Genomic DNA, 23,481 nt, shown 5'->3' with positions numbered 1-23,481 from the left:
AAGTTTGCCTGTTCATTCATTCCTGCTAACATAGAAATTAATTTCTGCTTGTATAATAATTAATTCCTGCTTATGCACAGACAGTTTAAAGTAATAATAAAATTGGTACCATTGTTAGATTTTTAAAGGTTAGTGGAATGTAAAAAATAACCTTAGGGGAACGTTCTAGGAACGTTACCTAAAGGTTGCAATGTTAGGGGAACGTTCTAGGAACGTTACCTAAAGGTTGCAACGTTAGGGGAACGTTCTAGGAACGTTCCCTAAAGGTTACAACGTTAGGGGAACGTTCTAGGAACATTCCCTAAAGGTTGCAACGTTAGGGGAACGTTCTAGGAACGTTCCCTAAAGGTTGCAATGTAACCAAAAACGAACGTTCCCGGAACGTTAAGAAAACTTTCCATGGGAACCAAAACCTAACCTTAAGGGAACGTTCCGCAACCAAAAACGAACGTTCCCGCAACCAAAAACGAACGTTCCCAGAACGTTCTGGGAACCATAAATTGTTACCTGGGATGTTCAGTATTTTCTTATAACATTTTTATTGTAGAATTGTAATTTAAAAGGACGATGAAATAAAATGATGCAGACAAAATTAAAATGCGGGACTGCTTATGACTTGCGGGACAAAGCTTCAAACTTCGGGACTTCCTAGTTAGTGTGTGTGTGTGTGTGTGTATACGTGTGTGTGAGTGAGTGCGTGCGTGTGTGACATAGGCTAGGCTACTATATGTGCGAGTGAATATCTGCGTGTGAGACGGCACGCGATGACTGGTCAGAAAGCAACGTGTAGTCTGACATGTTTCTTGTCCACGACACGACAAGATTTTCGAAGTCAAAATCGTGTAATCTGACACAGTGACTATCGTAACAGACAAAAAAATCGTGTAATCTGAACCAGGCATTACAGTGTGAAAGTATTTGTAAATTTGGCAGTAAACATCCATTGTTTGGATCTTGGTTGAGCTTGTGTTAACTGTATGCATTTTGTGTCAAAGCAGCAAGAAGTGTGTTAATTGTATAGGGATGTTTTGCTAACTGTGTTAAGATTTTAGGAAAATTGTTAAAAGTATTGAAAGAATTGTCATAGCATTCGTAAAAAAACTGTAACTATTACCCAATTTTGTAACACTTTATAATAACTGAATGCTATTAATCATTAGTTAAGCATTAGTAAACAGTAAATTCATCATTTATAAAGCATTAATAGACATTAATAAGCAGTTTATAAATACAGCTAGAAATGCTTTATTCTTGATTTATAAGCATATTTATAATGTGTTTAATAATTGTATTTTCATACTTTATTAATGATCATTTATCATTTCTAAATGAAGTATTGCATTATTTACAAACTGTTTTTTTAGGAGATGGCAGAGGTTAATAAGATCACTTAGAAAGTGTGAGTAAATGATTACAGTTTTTCTCGATTGCTTAAACACTATAACCAGGCTTTTGAACTAAAGTTATGCCATTATGCCAAAACCATAATGCCATTTATCAAAAAGCACACTCATTTCACTAAACTATAAACACAAATCCCCTCATTTCTCATTGCCTACACAATGTGGTTATTTAGAAAGCATTAATATTCAATATTGTTCACTAAAGTCAGCAGAGCTTCAGCTCAGTTAGCACACAATTTCCCAGGTGAAAACACTAGAGTCAATCAGATCAATCAGATCATTCAATAGATAGATAAAAGGGTCCGAATCAGTTTATTGAGTTTTGGAACAATGAATCCAGAAAGACATGAAGGTAGAGGTTGAGGAGGGAGAGGAGGAGGAGGAGGAGGAAGGGGAAGGGGAAGAAGACAAGCAGTCTCGGATGAAATTCAAGCCACTTTAGTTGACCATGTCCTTGTGGTATGAGGGAGGCTGGGCTACGAGTAAGGCCAAAGTTGAGTCGCTTCACCGTCGCCTCCATCATCAGAAGCTTCAGGGAGGTGTGGTGGCAAACACATTTCTGTCACTGAATAAGAGACAAACATTTCCAATTGTCTTTGATGAGGTTTATTTTCTTGCAAGAAAAGGCCAGCAGTCGTACAGTCACACAGAGCGTGAAGGGAGGGCATCCTTTCTCCTTTATAGTCTTGACTCAAAGAATGTTGTCTTTTTAGGCTAATGATGGTATTTCAACCGTGGAAGATTTTTATTCATCATGTATCCTTGAGTGGAGACCCTCCTGTCACGTACCAACACTCTTTACCATTCCAATACAATTCCATATTAGAATAAGGTTTGTGTGTGCTCTGTTACTGTCATATGATGGTGTGTGTGTGTGTGTGTGTGTGTGTGTGTGTGTGTGTGTGTGTGTGTGCGTGCGTGCGTGCGTGCGTGCGTGCGTGCGTGCGTGCGTGCGTGCGTGCGTGCGTGCGTGCGTGTGTGCGTGTGTGTTGTACTGTATAGTAGGCTACATGAATGAATAAAAATGTGCCAATGTATCCATTGGTTGTGTCTTTTGTGTTCATCATGTGATAAGGTTTGTGAGGGGGGAACCACAAGCAACATATCTTACCAGTTTTGAAAATGTTGTTTTGTATTTATTGCACCAGCGTGTAAGACTATGTTATAGTGTGTGTGTTGTGAGGGCTTGTGTGTCCTGTCTGAGGGCAAAGTTTGTTTTTTTCAGCAAGAGTGAATGGTTTTGAGTGTAGAGCTTCATTTTGATCTGAAAATAGGATGTTTAGGGAATTGGGTTAGACGTTATGGATTTGTGTTTACTGTTTTGAGAATACGATAGTTTCAAGAAATGTGTTTGAAGCAATCGAGAAAAACTGTAATATGTATTCTAATTAATGTACATTCAGACATCTTAAATAGTTATATGTTCTGTATCACTGTGTTGTTTGTTTCCTTTTTCTGTTTAGAAGATATAACTGAGCTTTAAATCTCCTTTATAAATGCTTTATAAGGCATAACTAGTCCTCACTTTAGATGAGCTCACGAAAATAGTTTACTGACTACTACTAAATGCTTTATAACTACCTGATTAATCATGAATTACAGTAGAAATACACTTTTAATAATTTACTTTCTAATTGATCTTATGAACCACTGACAACTCCTAAATAACTGGTTTGCAAATAATGCAATACTTAATTTAGAAATTATAAAATGATCATTAATAAAGTATGAAAATACAATTATTAAACACATTATAGATATGTTTATAAATCAAGAATAAAACATTTATAGCTGTATTTATAAACTGCTTATTAATGTATATTAATGCTTTATAAATTACTGTAACTGTTTACCAACGATTAACTAATGATGTGTGCAGTTATTATAGTGTTACCAGTAATGTCTCTAGATTTGGAAATGGATTGTTGAGAAAAAAAGACCATACATGTTTCCTTATATTATTAAGTTAGATTTTTTTTTAACTGAACAAAGCTCTGTGCGTGTCATATTGACGCTAAAGGGTGCCATGTGCGTTGGATGTAGACGAAATGTCAAAAGTGTCAGTATATGACGCCCTAGGATGAGAATGCGTTGGCTATCCAGTTGTAATATATTTTATTGATTTTGTATTACAGTTTTTATTTTTAATTGCTAACATCCTTTGTCTAATCTGTAGTCACATTTTCAAAACTCTGAAAACAATTAGCTCAACATCCGTCTGTTGTGACCATACCATTAACACAATTAATGTTGTTTTCACACAATATAGTCAATTAACACGTTTCTAAAATTTTCTTTTCACACTACCAATTAACCAATTCCAAAATCATGGATCTTTATGGTCTTATTTACAAATTCTTAAACACAGCCTTAAATATAGTATAAAGCCTTTCTTCAAAAACAGCAGCTCAAAAGTACTGAAAAGATATATATCAAAAATATTGCAACAGCTGATAGCATTTTTGGGTAACAGATTACTGAAATATTGAGAAATATCTGTATCCAATCACAGTCGGAGGCATAGTCAGGTGTTCAAGTTATTTCCATTAGTGGGCATGCAGTAAAAAAGGGACTCTTTGAATTGGTTTTGTTCGATGTGGATGCAGAACAACTCAGAGAAACACACAGGGAGAGAAAAATAATATCTGGGTGAAGGAGAGGAGTAGTTGTAGGAGGGAGAGGAGTAGATGGAGGAGGAGAGGAATAATTGAAGAAGGAGAGGATTAGTAGATGGAGGGAGAGGAGTAGTTGATGGAGGGAGAGGAGTAGTTGATTGAGGGAGAAGAGTAGTTGATGGAGGGAGAGGAGTAGTTGGTGGAGGGAGAGGAGTAGTTGGTGGAGGGAGAAGAGTAGTTGATGGAGAGAGGGGAGTAGTTGATGGAGGGAGAGGAGTAGTTGATGGAGGGAGAAGAGTAGTTGATGGAGGGAGAGGAGTAGTTGATGGAGGGAGAGGAGTAGTTGATGGAGGGAGAAGAGTCGTTGATGGATGGAGAAGAGTAGTTGATGGAGGGAGAGGAGTAGTTGATGAAGGGAGAGGAGTAGTTGATGGAGGGAGAGGAGTAGTTGATGGAGGGAGAAGATTAGTTGATGGAGGGAGAGGAGTAGTTGATGGAGAGAGAGGAGTAGTTGATGGAGGGAGAGGAGTAGTTGATGGAGGGAGAGGAGTAGTTGATGGAGGGAGAGGAGTAGTTGATGGAGGGAGAAGAGTAGTTGATGGAGGGAGAAGAGTAGTTGATGGAGAGAGAGGAGTAGTTGATAAGAGTAGTTGATGGAGGGAGAGGAGTAGTTGATGGAGGGAGAGGAGTAGTTGATGGAGGGAGAGGAGTAGTTGATGGAGGTAGAGGAGTAGTTGATGGAGGGAGAGGAGTAGTTGATGGAGGGAGAAGAGTAGTTGATGGAGGGAGAAGAGTAGTTGATGGAGGGAGAAGAGTAGTTGATGGAGAGAGGGGAGTAGTTGATGGAGGGAGAGGAGTAGTTGATGGAGGGAGAAGAGTAGTTGATGGAGGGAGAGGAGTAGTTGATGGAGGGAGAGGAGTAGTTGATGGAGGGAGAAGAGTCGTTGATGGATGGAGAAGAGTAGTTGATGGAGGGAGAGGAGTAGTTGATGGAGGGAGAAGATTAGTTGATGGAGGGAGAGGAGTAGTTGATGGAGAGAGAGGAGTAGTTGATGGAGGGAGAGGAGTAGTTGATGGAGGGAGAGGAGTAGTTGATGGAGGGAGAGGAGTAGTTGATGGAGGGAGAAGAGTAGTTGATGGAGGGAGAAGAGTAGTTGATGGAGGGAGAAGAGTAGTTGATGGAGAGAGAGGAGTAGTTGATAAGAGTAGTTGATGGAGGGAGAGGAGTAGTTGATGGAGGGAGAGGAGTAGTTGATGGAGGGAGAGGAGTAGTTGATGGAGGTAGAGGAGTAGTTGATGGAGGGAGAGGAGTAGTTGATGGAGGGAGAAGAGTAGTTGATGGAGGGAGAAGAGTAGTTGATGGAGGGAGAAGAGTAGTTGATGGAGAGAGAGGAGTAGTTGATAAGAGTAGTTGATGGAGGGAGAGAAGTAGTTGATGGAGGGAGAGGAGTAGTTGATGGAGGGAGAGGAGTAGTTGATGAAGGAGAGGAGTAGTTGATGGAGGGAGAGGAGTAGTTGATGGAGGGAGAGGAGTAGTTGATGGAGGGAGAGGAGTAGTTGATGGAGGGAGAGAAGTAGTTGATGGAGGGAGAGGAGTAGTTGATGGAGGGAGAAGAGTAGTTGATGGAGGGAGAAGAGTAGTTGATGGAGGGAGAAGAGTAGTTGATGGAGAGAGAGGAGTAGTTGATAAGAGTAGTTGATGGAGGGAGAGGAGTAGTTGATGGAGGGAGAGGAGTAGTTGATGGAGGGAGAGGAGTAGTTGATGGAGGGAGAGGAGTAGTTGATGGAGGGAGAAGAGTAGTTGATGGAGGGAGAAGAGTAGTTGATGGAGGGAGAGGAGTAGTTGATGGAGGGAGAGGAGTAGTTGATGGAGGGAGAGGAGTAGTTGATGGAGGGAGAGGAGTAGTTGATGGAGGGAGAAGAGTAGTTGATGGAGGGAGAGGAGTAGTTGATGGAGGGAGAGGAGTAGTTGATGGAGGGAGAAGAGTAGTTGATGGAGGGAGAGGAGTAGTTGATGGAGGGAGAAGAGTAGTTGATGGAGGGAGAAGAGTAGTTGATGGAGGGAGAGGAGTAGTTGATGGAGGGAGAAGAGTAGTTGATGGAGGGAGAGGAGTAGTTGATGGAGGGAGAAGAGTAGTTGATGGAGGGAGAGGAGTAGTTGATGGAGGGAGAGGAGTAGTTGATGGAGGGAGAAGAGTAGTTGATGGAGGGAGAGGAGTAGTTGATGGAGGGAGAAGAGTAGTTGATGGAGGGAGAAGAGTAGTTGATGGAGGGAGAGGAGTAGTTGATGGAGGGAGAGGAGTAGTTGATGGAGGGAGAGGAGTAGTTGATGGAGGGAGAGAAGTAGTTGATGGAGGGAGAGGAGTAGTTGGATCAGGACAAGGGAGAAGAAGAGTTAGGGGAGAGGAGGAAGAATGTGTGCTGGACTGTGCATCTTTATGTTTCACTTACACCTGTTGAAAGCTTATTTCTACCGTGGAATAGAACATAGAAAAGGTAATTCGGACTTTTATCTCTCAATTCCTATTTAAAAATTCTGAGGGGAAAAAAGTCTGAATTGTGAGATGTAAACTCACAATTACCTTTTTATATACGTTTTATACTATTCTGTTCTAGTAGCCTGCCATGTATGTTGGATTTGTTGTTGATCAATTGCAAAAATGTCATGTTTTCATTACAGTAAAAGCTTCATGTAAAGCATTCAGTACCACTGTTCAATATACACAATATGTGGTCTATAGGGCACTAACTAGGGGGCACCATCAACACCCCACCCCCTGGAAACATGTTTAAAAGAGGAGGCTGTTACGGATCTTCAGGAACGGACCCAATCGCAGACAGTTTGCTAACACACAGGGTTTATTGATAACAAAGGAAAAACAACCCCACGATGGGGGGAAAAACAGCACAGGCAAAGCAAAAGAATAACAACACTAGACTAAGACTTAGACATTAAACTTCACAGGAACAAAAAACCAATTACAAGAAAACTTCTTAGTTTAAACAGAACTCTAGACAAGGTACTCACAGGAACATGTTAACCATGTAAGAATACACAATGAACCAGCACAGGACAGCAAACACCAGGGGATAATATAGGGAGAACAGATAACGACAGCAGGTGACACTGATCAGGCAATGAAGACATGAGGATAACAAGGGGGCGGGGTAAGAGAACAAGACAACACAAGCACACAAGCACACGAGACCATGTGCTTGAACACAAAACATGGGTCTGTCATGATCCTGCCTCAAGACTAGAGAATGAAAATGACAAGAGGGCAGAATCATGACAGAGGCAACTGAAGTTCTGCATACTGGACCCATTTGACCAGTGATCACTGACCTGAGCAATTCTGGTACTTTCTATTTTTTTCTACTACATTCTAAAGTTAAAGTAATGACTCATTCACTTTTAGATATATATTTCCAAAAAATGCACACATTCAACACTCAACCAAAAATGTAGAATGGCTTACAGTAAAAGGAAAAAGAAAAACAAACAAACAAACAATGGCTTTCATAATGTCTGCAGGTATAGAACTGAAACTTGACAAGTAATGCAGTTTTCATAATGCCATCAACTGTTAGTAATTGACAGTCACTATGATTGACTATAGTTCATATTGGGTAGAAAATAGTGATAATGTTTTGAGCGAATGATTCGATTTTGAGTCGGGTTTGCTGTGTTTTGATAGAGTTAGTATATCTTTAACATTTTTAAATGTAGAGTTTTTATTTATTTAACAAAATGTGTTAAATAAATTAAAACATAATAAAGAAAATTAACTATTTGGCTAATTGTGTGTTGTAGGTGTGTTGCTGTGTTAAGAGTTTATAAAAAGTAGGCTACAACTACAAGTATTGATAAACGCTTGTCTAAAAGTATGTCTATTTTAGAAACGTGTCAATTGACTGTATATTGTATGAAAACAACATGAATTGTGTTAATGGTATGGTCACAACAGACGGATGTTGAGCTAACTGTGTTTAGAGTTTTGAAAATGTGACTACAGATTGGACAAAAGGATGTTAGCAATTGAAAAACACTGTAATGTGTTTGAGACAAGAGCCTGTAATTTTTTTTTATAACCTCTAGGTGCCAGTATTATCCCAACAGTAAATATCACAATAATTAAATCTTGTGTGTTTGAAATATTAACAACCACAACATGGCAGTCTAAACCCTGTGATGTACTGACATCTATTTCCCTGTCTTTATCCTGAGATACTGAGATATTATCCAGCATCCCTGCAACCAGAGGACAAGCTGTCTAGAGAATGGATAGATGGAAGATTGCAGTCTAGCAATTATTTAAGTAATTCTGTTTTTATAGATATATGGTATATGAATTAAAGGTTTGCTATGTGAACGATTTACATAACATTGTATAATCTCAGACTAAAACGTCCTGGGGTCCGTTCTTCGTACGTTGCTTAAAACATCCGAGATCAAACGAGACATCCAAGATGATATAATCGGCCTAATCATGATCTGGCTAATTGGGTTCTTCGAACACACCTGCCGGTTATGATTAGTATAGCTGGATTGAGTTATCTGAGATAATTGCGCGTGCATGCGCTGGTTTAAAAGGGGATATGTATCGATAGTAGAAACATTGATCAGCAACGCAGCTATTGGCTCACAGTGGCCAAAGAGCACGCACAGTTTTTTTCCGCAGCAGAGCAAAAATAGTAGCCTAGTCGAAGTTTATGCGGAATTTTAATGTTTAATGAAAACGCCAGGGAAGACATCAAAGTCTGTAAAAGCCAGGAGATGGGGCTGGCAAATAGTAGCAAACAAATTAAATTCAATAGTGGGGACCATGTTAAATGTTTCTATCACTTGTTACAGTAGCCTATATACATTTTTGTATTTTAATTATATTTCATAATTACTTTGTTCATTGTAATGTCAGAGCCACCACCCACTAGAACATTGGAACAAGTAAAAGTGAAAATGGTAATCTTTACTAAGCTACTTATACTGTTCTTGGTCTCTTTTAAAAATACACCGTTAAATGATGTGCATGTGTTGTTCATGTGCAGCAACCAAGAAAAAGGCTATACAAATTTTAATAAAAAACAGGTGGTGGTCCTGCTTACTGTCCACTTGTCCACTTACTCCCCGACAGAAGGGCTGGCCCTTGGGTTGAATATGAATTGACCCTATTGTGGGGGGCATCTCTTCCTTAGACCCACGGCAGGGACCAGTAGCAGCAACAGCTTCATTACTGGTAAATGAGCTTTTAATTATCTTAGTACACTGTAAAATAATTTGTTGCTGCATTAAATTAAGTAGGCCTATTATCCAAATGGCTGGTCTAAAGCCTGAATTGCTTTACTTTATGAAAGTAAAGCATAAAGTAAAGCACCCCCCCCCCCACCCACACAAAATAACGACAGGGTGCTATCCGTTCCTATGTAATAAAACTGGCACTATAGAGTTGCTTCAAAGGAACTTCAGAGTAATTGCTAATATATTATTTCACACAGAGTAATATTGCTGACCTTGCATAATATATCTTATTGCAGGCAAAAGATTGTTTGATCACTGGCTTTTCTTTACAAAGAATAATTGAAATAAAAAAGGAACTAAGCATATTTGTCTTGACTTTTATTAAACATTTAGTGAATTTTAAAAATGGTGTCCCACAAATGGTGCCGCTCTGCTACTAGGTCCGCCCAAGGTCACCATCAGGCTGGGGATCATTAGGCTGGAGGTCATCATCAGGCTGCACCTCCACCACAGGGATCCTCTCCTTTCTGATGTGTAATGATGTGTAATACGGCACATGTAACAATAATGTCACAGTCCCTGTCAGGTGCAACCCTCAGACTTTTCAGACACTGAAATTTTCCCTTTAGTTGCCCATGGTCAATTTAAAACTGTGCCCTTGTCCTGGCTAGAGCTCCATTGTCCGGGTTGTGGGTCAGGGAATGGGGTCATAAAATACTGCCTGCAGGTATAGCCCCTGTGTCTCCAAGCATGTTGTAATCACCTACATAATGAAAAAAAATAGTTATGTTAGGCTCAGAATACGTGTAGCCTGTGTAATACAGTGTGCTTGATATTTATATTTTCCGTTTCCATGTTCAAATAATGCGCTACATGTGACTATGTGACTGATATGGTATAGTGTCACACACCACCAAGACATTTTAGTCAGTCAACTGCATACTTTTTGATTCCATTCCTTTTTTTTTTCATATAATAATATTACAAATATGATACATTTAGAATTGTAATAGTAACTTACCTGCACATTTACACTGTTCACAAAATCCTCTTCATTGAGGCCTTGATGGGAACGTGTGTACAGTCTCTGGCACCAATCACGTTAGTGAAGCCTGACACAAAGGCTACTGTAAATCATACTTATTGGCCAAGTCATGATTGCATGATCTTCATTAAAAATATATAATGTAAATGCATTGGCAAAATAAAAAAATGAATCTGCTTTACAACCTTGGGTCTGGAAAAAAAACATAAAAAAACATAAAAAAAAAAAGCTTGAGCGCGAGGTAAACTTTGTGAATGGCACGACAGGCAGCACTTTTCACCAAGTTCACCGTATCACTCGCAAAGAATCTCATGGAAATGCACACAGTTTGTGCTGTTGTTAAAGCCCGACTCCGACATTAAATGTGTTGTTCCAATTAATGATACAAATGACACTCACGAGTCACGAGAAAAACGATATCTCTCTAAAAGTACGCTATCGCGCTGCGCTAAAGGACTTCCCGGATCACCTCCGCTTATAAAGCCGGGATCTAATCCTGTTAACATGAAATAAGCCTGCCCGCGAGCAGGTTTAAGATTGCGCACCTGTTGCTATGACAGCAAGTCCAGGATGAGCGTCGAAGAACCAAACAATCCAAGATCATGCCAAATCGCCAACAATCAAATCCAGCTAAGTGAGTTAGCGACGTACGAAGAACGGACCCCTGGTTTGTGGCACAATTGTTCATCAAAATAATAAAATGACTGTTGTAACAACAAATAAAACTATAGTTTTTTTTTTTTTTTTTAGATTGGCAAATCATTATTGTTTACTTGACGATTTAGCATTCCTGCTAAAGGCAACAAAGCATGTTTCATTATGTAACCAGTACAATCATGTTAAACCAGTTTTGGAAAGTCCCCAGAGCTCCATGGCTGTCACGAACACAGCCAAACCTAAACCAAGTGTTTAGGTTTGTGATACTTCCTCATACAGAAATCACATGGTTATAAGGAAGTTCATTAATCATGTGAAAGTTACTGTCATTTTAATGAAGATATATCTTATTATTATCACAATATTTAGTCACAGCCCAGTGTTTTAACATTGATAATCAACAACTGCACGAAACACCTCCATTTTAATGTTTGATGGTCTTAATGCTTTAAAATTATAGTTTTTTTTTATATATATATAAATCAATCTGGCTAATCATTTAAATAGGAAATGTAAATTCCATTTGAACTTTTTTTTTATTAACTTTAATATTTTATACTTTCTTTGTGATCTTGTGTATCTGGTTTGGCTCCACTTATCAGAAAGTAAACACACTGACATTTCCAACAGAATGCTGACAATAAACTCCCAATGGTTTCGCTTCAGAAGCGTGGCGTTTGACAAACAAAACCACAACCATGAACTGGTTATAGCATGCTCTTCCCTAAACCACTTTCCAAAACCATCCAATTACAAGAGAGACATTTCATTACATATTTAGTCTCTAGGCAGATTGGAATCTAAACATTATTCAAAATGTTCTCAATAATGTCATATTAAAACCAGAAGCACTTTTTCACAGATTGTAAACAGTCAAGTTGCTCACCACAAATAAGAAAATGTTTTATGTTCAAAATAAGGTCTTTACATTAAACATATATTGACATATGTCATCAAATTGATACTCTGTTAAACCCTTTTAACCTTAACCTTCTTCAAATGCTGTGAACAGTATAATATTACAATAACATTATCCACATTTTACTGATAAAAAAGCCATTTGGGACTTATGTGGATTTATGAAAAGTAGCCTACTGTCAAACCACGAATCCATTCAATTAAAAAAATTAAATTAAATAAGATAATAAAATAAAACAAAACAAAATTAAATAAGGGGAAACTAACAAACTGTTCAGTTTTCAGTTTCTGTTTGATTGGTAGCATTGTTCATGTGAAACATCAGCCACAAACCAGTTTGAAGAAGTTTCTTCTGTGAATGATCTACCAATGAGAGAAGGGAATTTAGATGTCATCAGTATCTAGGTAGATTTAAGTTGTTGAAGACTGGAAGCATTTTTTTAAAGACAAGATTTGAAAGGGCCTTCATGGAAAAATATAGTAAGTGTGTCTAATAGTGTAAAAACATGAATCTGTAAATAGTGAAAATTTGTACCACTTCAAATACATTGCACAATCTATTAAACAATTTGTGCCAGATTTGCCTGTCAGATTGCTGAAATTAAAACACAAAATGAACAAACACCAATGTCAAAGAGGCTGTTATTACTACTAACTATTAATAAGCCGTAATTAGGAGTTTGAGGCAAAAGTCATATAGTTAATAGTTAGTTAATGAGAATTGGACGCTCATTTCTGTGACCAGAAATTATTATTATTTTATGGAGGTTTTTTTTAAAGACATTTAAAATAATGTCTTTATTTATTCATTTATTTTCTCTGTTATCTATAATATCAGGTAGTCATCAAAATTCTAATCAAAAAGAAAAACAATCAGGTGTTATATACCAGAGAATTAACAAATGCCCTTGGGAGTTAAATGAAAACTGATCAAGCTTTAGATTTTTCTCAGTCCAAATTATTATTATTTTTTTGGTGTTGTTGTTGTTGTTTTGTTTTGTTTTTGAGCTGGGGGAACAAAACAAAATAAAAAAAAGAGTTCATGCAATATACAGTTATGGTCAGAATTAATGGCACCCCTGGTAAATATGATCAAAACTGGCTGTAAAAAATAAATCTGCATTGTTTATCCTTTTGATCTTTCATTCAAAAAATTGCCAAAATTCCATCCTTTCATTGAAGCAAGAGAATTGAAAGTGGGGCTAAATCACATTATGAAATAAATGTTTTTCTCCAAAACACGTTGGCCACAATTATTGGCACCCTTTTAATAAATACTTTTTGCAATCTCCTTTTGCCAAGATAACAGCTCTGAGTTTTCTCCTATAATGCCTAATGAGTTTGGAGAACACCTGACAAGAGATCAGAGACCATTCCTCCATACAGAATCTCTCCAGATCCTGCAGATTCCCAGATCCATGTTGGTGCTTCTTCTCTTCAGTTCACTCCACTCATCAGGTCAGGGAACTGGGACGGTCATGGCAGAAGCTTCATTTTGTGCTCCGTAACAAATGTTTGTGTTCATTTTGATGTTTGTTTTGGATCGCTGTCCTGATGGAAGATCCAACCACGGCCCAAGATTTCTAGCAGAAGCCGTCAGGTTTTGATATTTGATAGAATCCATGATGCCATGTATCTGAACAAGAAGTCCAGGACCTCCAGCAGAAATGCCCACAACATTAAAGCTACACTGTGTAACTTTTTTAGGTTATTCTTAGCTAAAAACACTTAGTTCTTTAAAAAATATATGTGCTCATTAATGTATATTTACTTCGTTCAAGTAATAAGTATTCTCATGAGTGTATAATATGCCATTGAAAATACATACGGGTGGGGGGTTCGAATGCCGGTCGCCATGTTGCCCCTCCATCTTGAAAGTACATTAGCCAAAGAGGGACATACCCGTTAATTCAAGCTTCGCCTTTCACGTTTTAACATTCGATGGCACCGTCTCGAATGTGAAGAGGGGGATTGCTTGAGACTGCTACATATATACCAGAAAGCCTTTTTGAAAGCCTGTTGGTGATGGAGGATCACTCTTATTCGCGAGGAAATGTTTCAGAGTCGCCAAGGAAGCGAAAAAGAGAGTTAAGACGGCAACGCAACAGGCAAAAAAAAAAAAAAAAAAAGTGAATATTGGCTTCCACTCTCTCCTCATCATCTTTGGAAAGTGCTTTTCTTTGCCTGGGTGGATGTCTCTGCAATTCACTGGCACCGGCACTGTTTTTATTTTTTCCTCTACCTCTACCTCTACCTTTCCCTCTCCCTCTCCCTCGCACCTCCGTCACATCAACTGATCTCTGCTCACGGAGAAAATGATATAGCCTACAATGTAAACTTTGCCTTACGCTAGTGATGTCATACAATATACAGAATAACGATAGCACTGATAAAAGTTACTTTACTAAGATTAGCTTGCATTCGTCTGGGAACCTGATAGCTGATGTTAACAACAATGAAATGGAACAAAATTACGAAAACATAAAACTATTATTCATTTTACATAGATGTCATAACCTATACGTTAACTGACAAATTAAATTACTGCAAATTATAATAGTTTTCTAAAGTAACCTCATCACTTGAAGGAATACTCATGGACGAGGTCGAACTGGAAGCCATGTTAATCTTGGACTACATTGGCCACCGTAGGAGTTAAAACGAAATCGGAATTGAGAGGAACAGAAACTAATATTCACTGGATGGTCATATACCTTTTCACCGCTAGATGGGGGTAAAAATCACACAGTGTAGCTTTAAAGATCCAACGGTATATTAAATTGTACACATGGGGTACTTTTTATCCTTGTGTGCACCAAACCCATCTAGCATGTTTTCTAGTTTTTTTTCAGTTTCATCTGACCACAGAACCCTGTGCCGTTTGAAGAAGTAGTCGTGTTGGACAACTGAATTTGCTGGAGTGTGTTTTTGGATGAGCGAGGAGGATTTTTCTTGAAAACCTCCCAAACAACATGTGGGAGGTACAACATGCAGGGGTTGTTTGATTTTTTTTTTTTTATAGGCTTTCTGACCCCCAATAATGGTAATGGTAAATGGACTGCATTTATATAGCGCTTTCACAGACCCAATGGCTACCAAAGCGCTTTACATTTAGCCTCACATTAACCCATTCATACACCGACGGCGGTGTCAGCCATGCAAGGCGCCATCCAGCTCGTCAGGAGCAACTGGGGTCAGGTGTCTTGCTCAAGGACACCTCGACACTTGGTCAATTGGAACCGGGGATTGAACCACCAACCTTCCGGTTTGTAGACAACCTACATGAACCACTGAGCCACTGCCACCCCAAATACTCAACTAATCTCTGCAATTCTCCATCTGTGATCCTTGAAGACTCTTTGGCCATTAATGGGAATATACTTCAGAGATATTTTACTCGTAAAAAATTCTAGGGATACCAATAATTTTGGCCAACGTGTTTTGGTGAAAAACATTTATTTCATTGCCCCCACTTTTAATTATTTTACTTCAATAAAAGTTTAGATTTTTGCCAATTTTTGGCATTTTTTTTTAATGAAAGATCACAAGGATAAACAATGCAGATTTATTTTTTACAGCCAGTTTTGATCATATTTACCAGGGGTGCCATTAATTCTGACCATGACTGTACATTGTATATCTTACAGTTTTTCTCAATTGCTTAGACACTAAAATCCATTCTAGCCAAATATCCCTAAACATAATCACAATTTGCCAAAAAAAGAATAATTTCTCAAAACTATAAACACTTATACTGTTTCACACGTGTTTTAAATCTGTTAAACCTTTTCAACACTTCGACACAAATTCTGCATTTCACACCAATGTGCTCATGTAAAACGTACTAGCATTCAAAAACAAAATCACAATGTCATCACATTCTGAACAAAGTTACAGTTTTTCTCAATCGGTTTGACACCTTTCCTTAAAAGAAAGTAATGGCTCTCAAACAGTTAACACAGCAAATTAAACACTCTTATGATGGCAAAACAGTTCACTCCATAATGAAGCACTTTTATTCTAGTAATGCATTTATAATATATAAATACTAGCATCAAAACTACAAGTGTGTTCTCTGTTGATTTGAAAACAAATTCAGCTGTAAAAACAGAAATGAAAATACATGTTTATCGTAAAGTTCTTTAATGAGGTGTTTAGTTTAACTGATCCCAAAACTGATCTTGCCTCAGGCGGATGCAGTGAATGCTAGAGCCATCCTTGACAATGTCTCAACTTCTCTATCGGCCTCTTTGAGTGGATTTTTTTTATTTTTATCAAATTGATTAAGAAAAACTGTAACACACAAAATTGTTTGCACACCAATTAGAACCACAGATATGCTTATTGGTTTAGGGTTCAAATTAAACTAAGTGCAAGAAGCTGGAGGAAGGCCAAGAACATTTGTCTGTGATGATATCTGTGCTACTGTTCTTGACCATATGCTTCTCTTCCCTGAATCAGACTAAAGACAACAGGTGATTAAGGGATAGATGTGACTTCATATTTTTAATACAAAATGTTGTTGTTTTTTACAGTTTTTCCCAATTGGTAACACAGGTTTGCTGAATCGTTTGGCCCATTGTCCCAAAACTTTAAAAACAAAATCACAAACACAAAATGCAAAACTCCACGAATCTTGCAAATACCCCATTAAAAAGTGTTCCAAAATGTGGTTTTGCTCCAAAATGATATACATGAAGAGATCTATACCAACCAACAACACACTGATGTGCTCAACACAAAACACTTTTGGTATGGATTTGGTACATGAGTTTCAGGTTATGGTGATTGTGTTTCAAGTTTTTCATTGCGTTAGTGTGTGAACAATTGGAAAATAAAGTATTTCGGTTTTAAAATGCATTACAGGTTTCATTTAATGTGATTTACAGTGTACATTGAACATTCATGGGGAAAACCTTTGATGATGTGCCTGTTCACCCATAGCATGCATAAACATATTTATTTTCAAATAAAGATATTTTTCCCCAAAAATACATATTGAGGAATTTATTTGATAGTACCTAATACTTACTATACTGTAATTTATGTATATTACAGTAGTAATACAAATTTAGTTTGTGTACAAAATAAATAAAGTATTTGTTTAATAAAACTGCAATGAGTGTAAAGTGTAATTGTGTATGTGATGACAAAAGTTGAAAAATATTTAATTTGAAATTTAATTTAATTTGAAAAATAATGTCATTTAATTTTACATAGAGTGTTTAATTTTTGTCTTTTAAGTGTGAGGTTTGTAGTTTTGATTTTGTGCTTTTATTACAGACAGAGAACAATGTTGCTCATCTCAGAGATAGGTTCATGGTTTATTGTTTGATTTGATTGTTGTAGTGTTACCCTTATGTTTTTGTTTTTGTTTTTTTTATTACACAGAAAATATTTTTTAGTGTGTTTATTTATATGTAAAAATGTAAAGCTTTTGATTGGCTTTCCTTCTTTGCATGCCTTTCTCATTATGGTTGTTGTATTACGAATCACTGTAAATGAAGATGCAGATGCATATACTTAGACAATTATTATTATCTTTCACACTCGAGCCTTACAGGCCATAATATCAAACATTATATTCTACAGTTATTTTCTCAAGATTTTATTTGATTACAGTAGCTGAATTCATCCAATTAACATCTGCTTCAATGAGACTTACGATTTTGACATTAACAAAACATAAATAACTCAATAACTGATCTTATGGCTTTATGCATGTTCTCAAATGTCATCTTTATTCCTGTTTATATAATTTGACCCAGTCATGTTTTCATTTGGTTCAGATAAACCTTCTAACCTGTTGCTGAAAAACATTCTGTCGTGTGCTAAAATATTTCACTTCTGGGTTGGTATTATGCCCTTTCCCTTTATTTTCAATTATGCATTTTGGATCCCATTTTTATTTGACAAACATTGCATTTAATGTATACATTTTATTAGTTCATTTATTTCCTGGGAATCTAATCTAGGCAGTTGATTTAATACATTGCTGTAAAGCATTTAATGTGAATAAAAAAAAATGGAAAATATGAGGGAAAGGGCAAAAATATGTGAATAAAAAAAAAAATATGATAACAGGTTTTGTAAAGAATTTGTAAAAATATTTATTTAGAACTAAAATGTACAGATTCCAAAAAAAACAAAAACATTCTTCCATATGATTTTGCAAATTTTATGGATGTTTTTTTCTGCTAGTAACACAGTAGTATTATTAAGATTATTTAAACGAAGCAATCACACTGGAAACTATGTGCAATTAACAATAATGACAGTAGGGGGCGGTAAAGGTCCATGAATAAATGTTTCTGTCTGTGAATGCTGCCTCTTTGACTCATAATTGGTTTCATAATAGATCTAACTGGTATGAAAATATTGATTGAAAACTTTTATAACATCCTCATTCACATTGCGTCTATCCACATACGATCAGAGTTCAAGCTAAATCATCATATATAATAAAATACACGTTATTTTATCACTACCAACATTACATAGAGATGCGCAAATACAAGTAATGTAAGTATGTTTGATGCAATTTAAAAATTTTCATTAGAACTTTAATTATTAAAGTAAAAAAAAAAGTTCAGTATAAGGAGACTGTATGAAAGATGTGACAAAGAGAATACATCAGTGATCCAAGGAGGTCTTCTTTCAGTCTGCATCAGGTAGCATTAGACTTACTGTATTCAGTTTGGTACCAGGATCCTCCCTGACAAAGTGAAAAATAAAAATGTATTGACAAGATGAATGTACAGACATGATATTATCAGGAATTCTCAACTCTGGCCCTCGAAGTCCTGCAGTGTTTGGTTTGATCAAACCTTGATCATATTCTCCTGCCTGTAGCTTCTAGAAATCCTTAAGACCTTTATGTATATATGGGTAAGTATCAGCATGATTTGCTCTCTTTTCCACTGACCTGATGATTTCTTCTTGTAGTAAATGAGTCCAGCAGCGGCTATGATGATTCCCAGCACCAGACCAGAGGATCCAATAGCGATTTTATTCCTGTCGACCTCAGGCATAGACGGATCTGTGAGGTACACAAATCATGCTCTGTTAGCGAATGATATTAGTACATTCTCAATATTTATGTGTTTAATATTTTGGTAACACTTTACAATAAGGTTCATTAGTTAACATTAGTTAACTACATTAGTTAACGTTAACTAATAATGAACTGCACTTATACAGCATTTATTCATCTTTGTTAATGTTAATTTCGACATTTACTAATACTTTATTAAAATCTTGTTAACATGAGTTAATGCACTGTGAACTAACATGAACAAACAATGAACAGCTTTATTCATATTAACTAACATTAACAAAGATTCATAAATACTGTAACAAATGTATTGTTCATGTTAGTTAATACATTAAATAATGTTTAATAAATGAACCTTATTGTAAAGTGTTACCAATATTTTTTTGTAGTGCAAGTGTAATAATATGGCAAAACCATCCATAAAGGAAAGACTGTAAAGTAAATGTTTCGTCTTACTCCAGTCTTCAACAATAGGTTGAGGTGAGCTGGCGTGCTCCACCACACAGGAGATCTTCTCTCCAGATTTAGGAGTGTATTCCAGCTCAGAGTGAATCTGGTAGTACCAGTCTCCATCAGCCATCTCCATTGTTGAGGTTACGTCTGTGGTCACCTCTTTACCATCTCTCAGCCAGGACACTTTGATTCTTTCAGGGTAGAATTCATACGCGCTGCACATCAGGACAGCTGGATGTCTGCCTTCAGCCTGCTTCACTGAACTGAGCTTAACCTTCGGTAGTACTAAACCAGGAGAAACAAATACTCAAACATTAGCTTAGTATTCTAGTGTATAACACGAATAATTAAAAATACACGAGGGGACAAGTAGCTATGATACTTGAATCAATTAAATTAAGTATATGAACAACATGAATTATATGAACTATAAGTTATTTCTATAGATTCAGAAATGGATTGTAGAAAAAAAAGACCATACATGTTTCCTTATATTATTCAGTTAATATTATTATTAAGTTAATGTTATTGACATTGTTAATGTTAAAATTTTGTCAACTAACCCCTGTGTAAAGTTATCCAGTTGTAATATATATTTTATTGATTTTGTATTAAAAACAATCATAAATCACTGAAGACAACCACATTATGTAGACACAACACCACCAAAACAACAGACTTCTGTTTTAATGCATTTTGAGTGTGTTTCTTCTGCACCAGTGGACACACATGTTAGAGATCTTTATAATGCAGTGAAGATGAGACAAGAGTCGTGTAGCACTCACCTGCTTTATCACGGACAGATGAGTCCACAATCTGAGCATTAGGTCTGCAGAGTGTGTCCACCTGAGCTTTCAGCCCCTGCAGAAGTGCCTGATCTTTGTTCAACCTCTCTGCCTGCTTCACTCCATCCTCAGTGATCCCCACAAACTTCCCCACTGTGCTGTTGAACTGTAGTTCCACAACTTTATTGAAGGAGAGTGATGTAAGATACACCATATCACTGTAATCACTGGTGCTGTAGACGCATTCAGACATCCTGTATTCATAATATCCATCAGCTGAAACATAAAAACAGAGTGTTAGATCTTCAGTTTTTGTATAATTGCATGTAAGTTATAAAAACAAAGAACCTGTATTCATCTGCTATTTGCTATTACTTTGTTTTGGTGCATAGTTACTGTGTGTTATATACAATCCCATTAGAGAGACACCACAACTACTGTCTCATTTCACTCATATATTCTGGAATATTCATGACCATGTTTTATAAAAGCAAGGCAATTGAATTAACAGCAATGACATTAACTACAAAACATCAAAGATAAAAACTCATTAAAAAGTTTACTGATGAATTAAGGTATTACATTTGCTCAATGTTTCATTGTACTTGCCTGTTCCAATAAATGCAGACAGCATCAATATGGGATGAAAAATCAAGAGTTTTAACAGAGACATATTTACAGTCTATGAATATGCCAAATGGAGAACTTTCTCTCAGTGCTTGTTCTTGTGGTAGATGTCTAAATAATCTGGCAAATCAGCTTCTACTCACATAAATGTCAAGTGTTGCTAGGTGGAAAACTGCTTTCATTTTCCTGTTTTCATTGGACAATTACAGTGTGTGTGCATAAAATATAGGTGTATATATAGCCATAACAATACTTAAAAATATACACATAATGTATATTTATTTTATCTGTGTAAAAAAGGAACAAGAACAATTTTACTTTATTTTTATTTGTTTGACCTTCATTGCAAAAGTTTGATTATAGGCTCTGCTCCTGGAGAGCTATCTGCCAGTTATATCACAAATATGTGCATTTTATATTATTATTAATTTATATTTATATCAATATTTATATTATAATGTATCATTTAATTTATTTGTGCCTGGTTTACAAAACAATATGCAGTGAAATGCTCCAAAACAAACATTTAATTCTCTTTGAGAACCCTTAAAAAATAAACCATCTTCTTCTTAATACTGCTGGAGTCCTTCGCATGTTTGGCAGTTTACACAATCTTAGTTAATAACAACAACGGTCTCCTTGAAGTGTCCAAATAGTTGTCCAAAAGGTGTACTACTCTCTCCTCAGGGAAAGTGTTTGTTTTCAGATTCTGTAAATGGCCCTATTTCTTAAATTGTATAGGCTACATTTTTAATAATAATAATAGTACTTTGTTACATTTATATAGCGCTTTTCTGGGTGCTCAAAGAGCTTCACATGGAAGGGGGAATCTCCTCCACCACCACCAATGTGTAGCATCCACCTGGATGATGCGAGAACGCCCACCCCACACCAGCTTACTGGTGGAGAGAAGACAGAGTGATGAAGTCAGTCAGTATATCAGTATATGGGGGTGTATAATCGTATAATCACTTTGCTTTTTGCAGTTCACTTACAGTGTTTCTCAAATGTTTTATCATATTTTTTTATCCTCTTCTCTTGCTTGCTTTCTAATCTAATTAACATGTCATTGTATTTATTGTTGGCTCTTTGACAAAGCTATTGTTTTCTTTTAATGTTTTGTTTTGTTACTTTGGAGTTGGATGACAGTGCAAGAGGTTTTGTTTCTTGTCATTGTCATGTTTCTGTCTCTTGTCATGTGATTCCCTGTTTGTCATGAGATCCTGCCATGTGTCTTTTCAATCGGCCAAGAAAAACGAAATAGTCCTGCAGTGTGGCAAAACAGTTTTTTAAGGCTACAAGTCTTAAACAATATGAGCTCATAAAACTATGTTTCTTAATTGCCATGGTTTTATTTTCACAAAGGAGTAAATTTTGTTTTCAAAAGAAAATCTTACAAAAAACAAAAACTGCACAGCAAATTTAAAATACATTTGTTTGTTTTCCTTTCATATAACCATTGGTTTAAAAGCCTTAGACATTTGTGACATGAGAACATTTAATTTAATAACCAAAATACAACAAAAGTATTGTCTTTCATTTTAATTATTTCAAAGATTTGGTTATTCAGTATTAAAACCCTCTATGGGTGTTGCCCTCAGGCAACAGACTACCTTTTTGGACCTCACACCGCCCCTTTAATTTTTTTATATATATATTTTTTAAATATATAAGATCACCTGACATGTCTGTTCAATGAAATGAGGGGCTGAAGTGGGTGTGACCTTTTGTTTGGGGGTGGAGAAGTCATTTAATGAAGCAACGCCACATGGTACACAGTGCCACCAATTATTAAGATAAATATTACTTTCTAACATGTTTAAGTTAAAATAACTTCATAATAAAAAATATATACATGTGCATCAGTATGTAAAGAAGTATGTTTGATTGTTTAAATATTTATTTTGTTTTTATTTATATACTAAAACTGTGTTTTTTTGTTCGTTGCCTCAGGGCAACACTGCAGTTAGACCACTTTTTTTCAGGCAATAACATAGGGTTAGGAGTTAGGACCATATGGTGCATTCAAGTTCTCCTGGGAAGTTTGTTTTTACAAGTTCGGAAAACTCAAAGAATGCGCATTATGTGTCATAATTTATGTTTTGTTATTGTTTTTGTTGTTGTTATTGTTGTTGTTATTATTGTTATTATTATTGTACTGCCACAGAGAATGATGGGAAATGTAGTTGGTCACTCATCAGCTCATAAACTGGGTAAATGAGTAGTGTTTTCTGGCAAACTTTATCTCTCTTCTTCATTAACAGTACACATAATATGTACAAACTAAATTGTACTGTCGGAGTTCAGACTTAAATTTATCATGATTGAAAACTATTTTCTTCCGCCATTACTTCCCACTCGTAATTACGACTTTGGTTGGACGTTCATGTACATTCGACTCGTAATTTCAATCTTTCTGACATGACTTGAACGCATCAGTAGTCAATGTTTTTGCGATCTACTGATACTCGCAGGACATTTTATAGGTGAAAGGAACATGGTTAGGGTCATTCCTTCTGAGTGTGAGGACAGTGAGCTTGAGGAGAGTGAGGAAGAGTGGATCCCTGAATCAGGTTTGAGAGACAGATAAGGTCAGGGCTCAGTTGGGGTCAGTCAGCAAAGTATTTATATAAATTATTTTTATATTATTTATATTACAAAGTAAGTATATGTGTGTGTGTGTGT

General features: G+C 36.5%; 1 protein-coding gene and 1 long non-coding RNA gene across 2 annotated transcripts; both read right to left on the bottom strand.

The window, feature by feature from the left end:
* Window positions 1-9,622: 9,622 nt before the first annotated feature.
* LOC307011279 lies at window positions 9,623-10,840 on the bottom strand. The gene is made up of 2 exons (XR_013800390.1): window positions 10,279-10,840; window positions 9,623-10,020 (listed from the first exon to the last, which is right to left on the bottom strand). It is a non-coding gene; the product is annotated as an uncharacterized lncRNA (long non-coding RNA).
* Window positions 10,841-17,796: 6,956 nt separating this feature from the next.
* On the bottom strand, window positions 17,797-21,014 carry LOC307011272 (H-2 class II histocompatibility antigen, E-S beta chain-like). Its single transcript, XM_079636739.1, has 5 exons — window positions 20,779-21,014; window positions 20,170-20,445; window positions 19,388-19,669; window positions 18,803-18,916; window positions 17,797-18,592 (listed from the first exon to the last, which is right to left on the bottom strand). The coding sequence occupies exons 1-5, from the start codon at window positions 20,840-20,842 to the stop codon at window positions 18,570-18,572; spliced, it is 759 nt and encodes a 252-aa protein (XP_079492865.1). The 5' UTR covers window positions 20,843-21,014; the 3' UTR covers window positions 17,797-18,569.
* Between the last annotated feature and the right edge of the window lie 2,467 nt (window positions 21,015-23,481).

This window comes from Phoxinus phoxinus, assembly GCF_949152265.1.
Source record: "Phoxinus phoxinus genome assembly, chromosome: 15".
NCBI lineage: Eukaryota > Metazoa > Chordata > Actinopteri > Cypriniformes > Leuciscidae > Phoxinus > Phoxinus phoxinus.
The sequence above is the reverse complement of the archived record's forward strand: the minus strand, read 5'-3'. Positions and strand labels throughout refer to the sequence as shown.

What these genes read in the sequence shown, in the direction of transcription:
- LOC307011272 (XM_079636739.1), bottom strand. Translation starts at nt 20,842, where the DNA reads ATGTCTCTGTTAAAACTCTTGATTTTTCATCCCATATTGATGCTGTCT. An exon ending in ATCTGTCCGTGATAAAGCAG is followed by an intron (nt 19,670 to 20,169) that starts GTGAGTGCTACA and finishes CTCCTGGTTTAG; the next exon opens with TACTACCGAAGGTTAAGCTC. An exon ending in ACCTATTGTTGAAGACTGGA is followed by an intron (nt 18,917 to 19,387) that starts GTAAGACGAAAC and finishes TGTACCTCACAG; the next exon opens with ATCCGTCTATGCCTGAGGTC.